The sequence below is a fragment of the Mastomys coucha genome, unplaced genomic scaffold (genome assembly GCF_008632895.1).
Source record: "Mastomys coucha isolate ucsf_1 unplaced genomic scaffold, UCSF_Mcou_1 pScaffold5, whole genome shotgun sequence".
Lineage (NCBI taxonomy): Eukaryota > Metazoa > Chordata > Mammalia > Rodentia > Muridae > Mastomys > Mastomys coucha.
Window position 1 is genome coordinate 117,527,744 of NW_022196911.1, and position 11,344 is coordinate 117,539,087.

Here is an 11,344-nt window from a genome sequence, read left to right on the forward strand (position 1 = left end):
ACCAGCACATCTGCCCAGAGCCAGGACTCAGGACAGTTCCAGCAGACTGAATACAATCACAGGAGGCCGGCCCGGAGGACAAAGGCACAGCAGGATGGCTCCCTAAGGTCACTCAGTCCAGAGATTCTAAGGATGCCACTGATCCCCCAGACTGGGTAGCTCACCATAGCTACTCCATAACCCACACAAAGAAAAACAAGCAGAAGAAGCCTCACTCTATCTCTAGCATTTGGCATGCAAGCCCAGCCCACCAGCGAGCCCAGATGATTGGTGGGGAGTTGCTCCCACCTTGCCTGGAACCTGCTACTTGCAGAGCCCCACCATGAGCACACTCACCCAGTGCTGCCTTCCGATGGAGACGAGCAGCTACTTGCCGAGGTGTTCGAAAGGAATGCTATTCTGAGGTGGGGAAAAGACAGCTGTTGGTAAGTGTCCTGCTGGCCACACCAGCACATGAGATCCTGGTCCCCTGGCTATTTGTATTGAGCCTGAGTCCTGATGTGTCCCTTGCCTTGACCAGGTCAAGACACGGACAGACACTCTGGGGACTCCAGCAAGTCTCTCCACACAGTGCACAACTCATCTGCCTCTCATGGCCCTTGATAAAAGTGACCATTGCTGTTTCCTAACTTCATGCTTTAGAAAAACTGAAATCCAGTGGACCGTGAGGCTGAGGAAGCCCTACAGATGGGTTTGACAGCACTATGCAGCAGTGGAAGGGATAGCAGCTCCCACGATATACCTATGGACATACTCCCTCCTTATAGAATACCAGGTTGATCTTAGGACATTATTTTGGGGCAGGTGTGGAACTAAGGTATCAAAAGCAGTAACTGGCACATTTTGAACTGTGCAAGACAGGAAACCTTTCTTTTCAATGAAGAAAAAAAACAAACAATAGAGATCCACTGATCAGATGCCCTGCAAAGCCTATGTTCTTTTGGTTAATGAGAGCAAACTCACAGATATCAGGAAAAATGGGAACATGGTCTGCCCAGAAGACTTGCCTAATGCAGCGCCCTTTAGGGAAGGGAAGATGCTGAAGCAGCAGCAGCTGCTTGCAGGCAAAGCCTGAGTGAGGGTGGGGTTCTACAGGAAAGAAGAGGTGATTCCAGGGACCTGTAGCATGCCACCACTGCTGCCTCCTCCTCCTTCTCCTCATCATGATCATCAGAGGTGGACAAGGGCAGCAGATGCTTATTAAGACTGGCTTTAACTGAGTGTATGGACTTGTGGGTGTCATATTATACCTCATAGGATGCACCAACTATTAGAAAACCAGCAGCTGTAAGTAAAAGAGGCCGAGTGAAAGGTATGTGCTGTTGTAACAAGAGCTTATATGCACGGTGCTAAGTAGACGCCATCACTCCTACCAGAACCCCAGCTCTCTAGGGAGAAGTTAACAGTGGCCTGCCATCCCTGGAGGAACCCCAACTACCCTTTAATTTCTAAAATGTCAGAGCAGATGCTTGGCTGAGAGCCTGTAAAAGAGTGTAGAGAGAGATGGATTATTTGGAGAAGAGAAAACACCACTGATGCTGGTGATACTACGTAATGAAAGGGATCCTTAAGGGACCCTGCCCTTTAGTGACAGCAAAACAACTCCAAAGGTGCAGCCATGAAGACAATGAGCACTCTAGAGACAACCACACATGGCAGTCTCCAGAAAATCCCCAACATAGCCAAGGAGAAATTAAGAAGTCCAGGAAGGGAGCCTTCCAACCAATGCTCAAGCCTGTTAATAGTTCTCCATGCAGAAACACGAGAGGCCAAGCAGCCAGAGACTAATTCTGAGGCCCAAGCTAATCATGTGGAAGCAAGTGCTATTCTCTGACACTGTAAGGCCAAGGTAGCCATAGCTTGGCAGGAAGAAGCTGGTCTGTACCCTGTGTCTTCTTGGTATCCATAGAACCTCCTGATTCTTCCATTTTCCTCATGGATCCCAAGCTACCAGATGCTTCATTTTCATATTGAACTAAAAACAGAACAAAAGCCAAAAAGCCCACCTCTGCCATCACTTCCTTAGTCTCTATCCAGCTACTGGCATGAAATATGTACAAACCCAGCCAGGGTCGACCACACCACAGGTTGTAGTAAACAGGTAGAACTGAACCACTTCCTAATGCAAACACAATGATTTGTGTGCAAAAAAAACCCCCAAAACAAAACCCAGAAAAACCTCAAAACAAAGAAAAACAAATTGTTAGGTCTTCCACAAACAAGCTGAGCTTAAGAGGGTACACACTGAGGAACTCAATCTCCTGATGTCACAACTCAAGGCCTAGAACTTAAATAATCCCTTGTTAAACTTCCTACATCTGTTGTCTTTTCAGGAGAAATTTATACATAACCAATAATTTCTGGTAAATACAAAATGCACAGGAACACACTTCATCAGACCAGTCTTAAGTATGGCCCGAGCCCAGGAAGGCCCAGGGACCTTGCACTGACTCAATATATGTGTCAGTCCATCTCCACTCAAAGAATGTACTAGGTCCCACAGTGAGCTAGAGAGGTATTGCCATACAAGTGTGCTTCAAAACAAGCTCCAAAAGGGCAGTGGTACTGGCAAGAGCCTCCTCAAATTTATCCTTGACCCTAATCCCCCATAAGTGGGAGACCCTACTGCAGAAAAAGAAGTGTAATGTAGATAGAAGTTATTCTAGTCTGTTGAATGCAGAAGCAGAGAGGAGGACTCAGATGTGGATGAGGGCGTATCTATGAAGTATCTAGGAGGAAGAGGCCTGGTGACTAGTTCAAACTACCCTACCTTCCCTGAGGACCTCCTTCATTAGAGACAGACAGAGACAGACAGGGAACAGAAGATGACACCTTATAGCCTGGAATCTCTAAGGATTGCTCATGGGAACCCTTCTTATGCAGTCAGTACCTTTCCCGGTGTTCTCCTAAGGAGAGCCTGGCTAACAAACACAAGGAGAGTTATAAAAGCCCGGTGTGCCAATGACAGACATCTCCTCCCCAACAAAAGGTACAAGCGAGCAGGCATATTTTGTCTTCCCTGATGGGGAAAGCGGCGGGGCAGGGATAGGGATGTTCCTTTGAAATCGAGCAGAAGAGAAAAAGCTTCACACATAGTTCACAGCCCATTACAGTCCTAGCCAGGAAACAAACCCTTTAGAAACCCAGCAAGTCACAGGCTCCAATGAGCTAAAAGAAAGGAAATACATTTTTCACAAATGTTGCCCCACTCCTGACTATGAACCTGTAAAGGTCAGTCCTTAAAGAAAGGTAGAGAGAGCCAGTGTCAGCACAGAGCGACAAGGACATGCACCCCCAGGCGGGTCTGGCGCAGCTAGGCCTCAGTGAGTTCTACATGCATACCTGTGAGGTGGACATGCGAGAGGTATCTTGTCGGCCCGTGAGATCAGATGAGGAGACGTTGACTGGGGCCCCACGGTGCAGCCGCATACTCACTTTCCGTTCTCGTTCCATGCCAGAGACGGGCCTAGGAGAGGTGTTGGCTGGAGAGGAAGAGGAAACCACAATTACTAAATACCCTTGGCTCTTTTAACACCTCACTAGATGGAGAGTACTCAATGGTCACATGCACTTGCTCTTACAGGGGACCCAGTTTGGTTTCCAGTATCCACATGGTGGATTACAACTATCTCTAGTTCCAAATCTGATGCCTTCTTTTGACCTTCATGGGCACTGGGTATACACGCAGTGCATATACACACGAGACAAACACCTATAATGCATGTAATTTTCTTAAAAAAAAAAAAAAAAAATCGCATGAGTCTGTAGGCACAGCAGAGGCTAATGGCCTTAGCCAAGACACACCCTGAACCCATTAACTGGCTCAGGACTACACATAACCAACTCAAGTTCAGGTGCTAGGCAACTCCAAGAAACTTGATGGTAGTAGCCGAATGCATTTTAAGGCCCCAACGTTTAGCAATATACATATCAGTCCTGAGTATTCAAAGGTTTTGAGAAAATCTATGAGAGCTAGACTTTAAAATAAAAAAATTTACTTGTGTGGATGTTTTCCCTACACATCCCTGTGTACCATGTGCCCAAAGAATCCAGAAGATGGTGTTGGTTCCCTGGGATTAGAGATACAGTGTAAAAACTGACACATGGATGTCAGGAAATAAATCCAAGTCCTCTGGAAGAACAGCTAGAGCTCTTAACCACTGAGCGATTTCTCCAGTCCCATGAGCAACAGCTTTCAGGCAAATTAACTTTAGAACAAGTCTTGTAAAAGAGACTTTTCTTTCTTTCCTTTGAGACAAGATCTCACTATGTAGACCAGGCTGGCCTTAAGTTAGAAGAGAACCAACCACCCGAACTTCCCAAATTTTGGGGTTACCATGCCATGTCTAAAGGTAACATCATGAGCTGTGCCCCTGTCCTACCTACTCTTCAGAATGAAGTACGGACACAACCCTCAACTGATTAATCCAGGAGGCCATATACTGGGGTGATTAGCAATTCATCAACACAGTAAATAGAGGCCCCAGTTTGGTGAAGCACATTAAGAAGTGTGCTTACCCGTGTGTGAGGTAGGGGTAAGGGGCGTTGGGGGAGCCACTTCCTGGGTTCCCCGCAGTCGGCCGGAAGCTGTAGAAGGGAGGCCACGAGTGGCTGGATTCCGGGAGTGTCTTAATCGTTCTTCTCGATCCCTGCGTTCCCGCTCAGCATCATCTGCAGCCCGGCTGGCACCCTGGTGAGGAAGGATTAGAATGAACAGGAGGAAAGTGGCCTTGGTGGTGTTTTTTGGTTTGTTTTTTTAAAAGGTGGGTGCTGGAGAGATGGCTCAGTGGTTAAGAGCACTAACTGCTCTTCCAGAGGTCCAGAGTTCAATTCCTGGCAACCACATGGTGGTTCACAGCTACCTGTAATGGAACTCAATACCCTCATGTAAGTAAAATAAATAAATCTTAAAAAAAAAAAAAAGGGAGAAAACTGCTCTTTGAAATCACCCACACCAAACAGTGAAATCAGAAAGCTCATGCTCCCACAGAAATGATGCTCACAGAATCCCCACAAAGGCCATCACATGTACCACCCATCACCTTAAACCCTGCCTATCAGTGTTGGTGTGTGAGTGCATTAGAGAAGGAAAAGGAGACTGCCTAAGACTGGGAGGAGAGCAAGGCCAGACACCATGGCAATGCCAGTCTTTATACAAACAGGCCAATGGCAAGGACAGGAATCAGGTTTTGGCTGGACCAGAAATCAGAGTCAGTGTATCCTTCTTACCACTGTCAGCTGGAGTCTGAAAGCATTTCCCTGTGCCACCTATTTTACCAGACTTAGCTGTCTCTTGAACCCCCACCGTGGCAGGTCTAGGCCATCTTGTGAGTCATTACCCTCCAGCCCTGGTTGATCAACATACACACAAGCAGCATTAGGCCCAGGCAGGTGGTTCTAGTTCACAGTGCCCACTATGAGTTGGGGACACAGAGCAGCTGACAGGGGTTCTTGATATGCACTCAGAAGAAGCAGTTATTGCTACTACTTTGACTAGATACATTACCTACAAAGAATCCAATTTCTAGGGGGCTGGTAAGATGACTCAGTGGGTAAGAGAACTGACTGCTCTTCCGAAGGTCCTGAGCTCAAATCCCAGTAACCACATGGTGGATCACAACCAACCGTAAAGAGATCTGATGCTCTCTTCTGGTGTGTCTGAAGATAGCTACAGTGTACTTATGTATAATAAATCTTAAAAAAAAAAAAAAAAATCTAATTTCTACTTCAAATTACAAAAAAATTCTTGACTGAAACAGGGTCTTGTTTTGCAGCCCAAGACTGGCTTCAAGCTAACAACCAGCCTCCCAAGTGCTGGAATTAATTAGAAAGGTGTACAACTATGCTTGGCTCAAAGAAATTTCCTTATTTTATTTTTCTCTATTTTATTGAGTCTCACCTTGTAGCCCTGGCTGGCTTGGAACTCACTATATAGACCAGGCTGGTATCAAACTCAGCGATCTGCCTGCTTTTGACCTCTGAATGCTAAAATTAAAGATGTGAGCCACCATACCCAGTCCAACAATTTTTAATGGAAGCAGACATGGAAGTTTCATGAAGCCTTGGAAGTCAGCAGCAGCATTGTTTGAATGATTACAGGGTCACCACCTTCGGACAGAATGCCGGGCACTTTACCCCAGAGGCTCTTCTGAGGCCCTGAGGTATACACTAGATTTGGGACAGGACAGGACTTAAGACTACCACCATGTTTCCTATCAGCCCAGACCATCATGCCATGCCACTACAGGTAGATGAACCCACAAGTTCTTATAGTAATTGGAATAATATAAGGCGGGCATGTGGAAAGTAGTACTTGTAACACCTGGAAAGCCAAAGATCAGTGACTAAGAGCACTTGCTTAACTCGGGTCTTGCAGAGGACCCGAGTTTGGTTCTCAGCACCCACAGAGGCTCATAATAGCTTCTAACTCTAGTTTCTGGAGATACGATCTCCTCTTCTGACCTTGACAGCAAAGGCACACACACAGTGTACATATATACATGCAGACACTTACTTACACACACACACACACACACACACACACACACACACACACACACACACTAACCTTAAAAGTTCTCTCAGAAGTAGCTTTACTCCCTAAAAATTAAAGAAAGGAGAAAAACACAGGAAGGACAGACAGCAGGTAAGCTTTCAACTAAGGAGGACTTACAAATCCAGAAGGAGCTGACTCTGAGCAGACCTTCAACACTGCTTACTGGGTTTCTTATTACACACATCCATAAATGCCAGAGATTTTTCTAATTTAGTTTTGACTGCATTAAATAAATACACTACCTGCATGCAGTAACCACAGAAGCCAGAAGAGAGTATGAAAGGGAATGGGATCCCCTACCTGTCCTGAGAACTGAACCCAGATCCTTTGCAAAAGCAGCAAGTGGCTTTAACTACTGTGCCACCTTTCCAGCCCCAAATGCTATAGAAGTTTTTGCCTTATTCATCATCTTCCTTCTCAGTTCTCTGAACCCACAGGCAAGTGGACTGTAGGCCCAAGTTCTACCAAGTGTGTTTGGCTTTCACAACTCCACTGTGCCCTGTAAACCTGAGTCTTGCACAGACAGCATAGCTTTACATCCAGACCCAGCCTAGCAACCAGTGCCAGTGTCCAAGGACCAGGCTGTTGTCATCCCAGGCTCTAGCAATTCCACTTACAAATTTGAGCATGTTCCAGTCGAACACATAGTCGTAGGAGAAGCCTTGGCGATGGAACAGATTTCTGAAGAGCTGTCTCAGGTAGGAGTAGTCAGGTTTGTCATCAAAACGTAACGAACGGCAGAAATTCAGGTATGTGGCAAATTCAGCTAAAGAAACAAGAAACTCAAAGCTAGCCCAGAACTACCAACTGTGGCCTAGTTCATCCAGTTCACCTCCCACAGTGCCATATACTAAAGGCATTAAAGATGAAATCTGAAGACTAGTCATTATTTAAGAACTCAGGCCTTTGGGAGATGCCTTGAAAAATAAACTCAGCATCTACATAGAGGTACAGCTCAATGGTAGAATTTTGCAAAGCTTACACAGAACGTGTGAAGCCTTGGATTCTATATCCAGCACCCTCCATATCCCCCAAAAGGTCAAGACTACAGAGCAAAATTTAGTTATTTCGGGCATTCTTATCCCAGGAGCACTCCCTGGAAAATGGCTCTGAGTGGAAGGGGTAAAGATGGCCAGTTTCAGATGTCCTTAGGCCAGCCATGGGGTTCATTTCCCAAGGCGCAGTCCCGCCTCATTCCAGTCTCTCCTGGGCAAAAGTGCTTAGGGATTAGGAGTGGAATAATGTGGTGGTGGCAGGTACCAACTGCCATTTCATCTAACTCTTCTCAGAGGGTGAGCAACTCTGCCATCTAGCCAGAGGCTCTCCATACAAGTGCTGTATTAATACTGGTGGCTGCTGGATGCCCAGGCAAATTCTGCAGCTAGGGTGTGAGGGACTCACAAGGATAGCCCTTGCACAGCACTTCAATGGGAGTGGACATCTTCTTCTCACTGATCCTCTCATACTTCTGCCTCTTGGTGGCGGCCTTCAGCCCCTGCCAGGGGAGAGAGCCCAGGTTGAAGTACATCAGCACGTACCCCAGAGACTCCAAGTCATCCCTTCGAGATTGTTCTGGAAAAAAAAGGGAACTATGTCAGGGATGGCATGTGTATCTGTGTGTGTATAAAATCAACACCTGGCAAACAAAAAATGAGAAATAAACTTCAAAAATAACAGAAAAATATACTTGCAGAATTATATCACCAGTTGGTTCTTACATGTGCTAAAGAAACCTCCCTAACACTCCAGGGGAGCAACACCAACATCTTGAAGAACTGCTGGAGAAGCCAGCTTCTGCCTATCCCACCGCACCTGGCAATAGAGACTCTAGCAGTTGCTCACTTCTTGTCTGCTACCAAGGTTGGCTGACAGCCTCCGCATCTCTCATCACCTAGGCTGCTATATTAAGTTGGACTTTGCTTAAGCTAAGGGATGGACATGCTAAAGGTACATGAAGTCAAGTGATCCATCTCTACATCAGGGCTCACCAATGCCAAGGTGTGTGTTGATGGAGGCATAGCGTGCCGTCCCTGTGAGGTTCTTGTTCTCTCGATAGGGGATATGCTGGTGGGTGCGGGCATCCCGATACTTCTTGGCCAGCCCAAAGTCAATGATGTAGACCAGGTTGCCTTTCTTTCCCAGCCCCATGAGGAAGTTATCTGGTTTCACATCTCGGTGGATAAAATTCTTCGAATGAATGTACTCAATACGACTTATCTACAAAGAAACAAAGGTAAGATTGAATCCCACAGTGGATCATGCTGGAAAAGGAGGCTGCTTGTCAGTGAGGCTCACACTGCACATTATCTATGTGCTAGAGAGCACAGTGGTTTCAGTTAAGGTGGTCTTCTCTCAAAGTATCTTAAGGTGGTCTTCTCTCAAAGTATCTTCAGCTCTCTGTCCCCCACACACAGGCCCAGACACTTTTTTCTCTTTAGTTCTCAGAGGAATAGGTAAAACAGCAGGCTGAACTGGGTGGCAGTGGTGCACGCCTTTAATCCTAGCACTTGGGAGGCAGAGGCAGGTGGATTTCTGAGTTTGAGGCCAGCCTGGTCTACAGAGTGAATTCCAGGGCTACACAGAGAAACCCTGTCTTGAAAAACCAAAAGACAGCAGGCTGACAAGATGACCTACTGCTAGGTAATGGTTCACATCAGATGGACTCTGTGTAAGACATAAACATAAACTTCCATGGAAACCATCCAAGAGCTGCTACCAGTCAAACGTGGGCTCCCTGAGAGAACTGAGAAGTCCATTCAATATGAATGCCTCCTGGACTTTCTAAGTCAATCATCTTGAGGCCAAAGTTAAGCAAATCTCCCTCTCTTTCTATGCATAAATGGGCGTAATAATGGAGAAATAGCAACCTAGTAATTTATCTAGTTTTTTGAGAAGGGGTTTCACTATGTTGCCCTTATGGGCCTAGAACTTGCTGTGGAGACTAGGCTGGCCGCAATCACATAAACATCTGTCTGCCTCTGCCTCCTGAGTGCTGGGATTACAAGCTGCCATTGCCAAAAGAAACCAGTAATTTACTCTAGCAAGCCAGCGAGCACATGCCAAGTGCCTGCTACACTGCTTGAGCACTTCAGAAAAAGGGGTGCTTACCATTTGGTCAGCAAGCAACAGAACAGTTTTGAGACTAAACTTCCTTGAACAGAAGTTGAACAGGTCTTCCAGGCTGGGTCCCAGTAGCTCCATCACCATGACATTGTAGTCCCCCTCAGCCCCACACCATCTGATGGTAGGGATGCCCACTGGAAGAGAAACCAAACACAGCACTTCAGCCCACGCTATTGCTCCATATCCCCTCTATTCAACAAGACACAGGTGTTCAGCAGGTTATGTAGGTGGTGTTCAAGGGGCTCAGATGATATTGGCAATATCTGCCCTCAAGTTCACCCACTTGTCACTAAGCAGGGCACAGTAACATGACATAGAGCAAACTGACAGGAGTCAAATAAGCAGTGGCAGCAAGTGAGATAGCTAATTTCATAACATCAACATCCATGGGAAAAAGAAAGATGTAAAATAAGACAGGTCCAGAGAAGCCAGCTAGAAGCCACAGCTGCACCAGTGTAGTGAGGCTGGAACCTAATGCTGAGGGACCGAAGAGAAAGACAACTATCGTGGGTCGTAGAAAAGAGCAAAGAGCAGTTCCTCCCCCCCCCCATATTGATGGGAGAAAAAGCAAACACACCAACTAGTAGGAGAGAGAATAAAAACACCATGACAGTCGGGCAGTGGTGGCGCACGCCTTTAATCCCAGCACTTGGGAGGCAGAGGCAGGTGGATTTCTGAGTTTGAGGCCAGCCTGGTCTACAAAGTGAGTTCCAGGACAGCCAGGGCTACACAGAGAAATCCTGTCTTGAAAAACCAAAAAACACCAAAAAACAAAAACACCAAGACAAATCCAACAGAAAGAGACCAGACAGGTACGGTGATAGTCTTGTGAGGTGGAGCTCCAGGGTCAGGATGTTCACTCCTTGAACTACATACCCTGTGTAAAAGAAAACAACAGCAATCCAGAATGAGGGAAGGAAATGAAGGATGCCTTCAAGATGTTAGATCTGAAAACAAGAGTCAACACTAAACATTACTTTTGAAAAACGGGTCTGCTGGGCAGTGGTGGCGCACGCCTTTAATCCCAGCACTTGGGAGGCAGAGGCAGGCAGATTTCTGAGTCCAAGGCCAGCCTGGTCTACAGAGTGAGTTCCAGGACAGCCAGAGCTCTACAGAGAAACCCTGTCTCGAAAAACAACAACAACAACAGGAAAGAAAAAAAGAAAAATGGGTCAAAGACTAAATATTTTATCTAAGAGCATATACAACAGTCACAAAAAGTTAGCTAGAAAAAAAGCTGAGAGCACTTGCTCATGAACACTGCCAGGACAGCAGCTTTGCTCAGGTCAGAGAGCAGGCACTGCAGAGAGGCTTTCTAAGAAAGACACCTTGTGGTGTTCTCTGCCTACCAGGGCTTGTGGTCTGAGCTGCACCTACTGCCACTGGCTCTTAACATACACACTCCATTTTTGGTTTTGTTATGAGCCCAAGGCCTCTCTTTCCTTCCATGTAAAACATTTAGTGGAGCTTCATTGTGAGTTTTAGATGTTTGCAGTGAAGTCCTACCATTGAAAATTAAAAAAAGTTTCATTATCTCCAAGTATATTTTTTTTATCTGATTGAGAACCTATATGACAAATATCTAAATATAAAAATAATTGAGACTGGGAACCTAGTATATTCTTTCTTTCTTTCTTTTTTTTTTTTCCTGAGACAGAGTTTCTC

The 11,344-nt window shown here is 46.0% G+C and overlaps 1 protein-coding gene across 6 annotated transcripts in view; it reads right to left on the bottom strand.

The window, feature by feature from the left end:
- The window catches only part of Csnk1d (casein kinase 1 delta), a 36,768-nt gene that overhangs the window by 7,005 nt on the left and 18,419 nt on the right, over window positions 1-11,344 (bottom strand). For 5 of the 6 annotated variants that reach the window (XR_004113778.1, XR_004113777.1, XR_004113779.1 and 2 more), the window contains 6 exons: window positions 9,665-9,813; window positions 8,545-8,773; window positions 7,958-8,128; window positions 7,174-7,322; window positions 4,519-4,690; window positions 3,343-3,482 (listed from right to left, as the gene is read on the bottom strand). Coding sequence is in view for 3 of the 6 variants with exons in the window: in XM_031354928.1 (XP_031210788.1) it covers window positions 3,343-3,482; window positions 4,519-4,690; window positions 7,174-7,322; window positions 7,958-8,128; window positions 8,545-8,773; window positions 9,665-9,813 (1,010 nt within the window). In the remaining 3 variants the exon portion in view is untranslated. Of the gene's footprint in view, window positions 1-336; window positions 400-3,342; window positions 3,483-4,518; window positions 4,691-7,173; window positions 7,323-7,957; window positions 8,129-8,544; window positions 8,774-9,664; window positions 9,814-11,344 lie in introns of all 6 variants that reach the window. The other variant, XM_031354930.1, reaches the window with a different exon arrangement.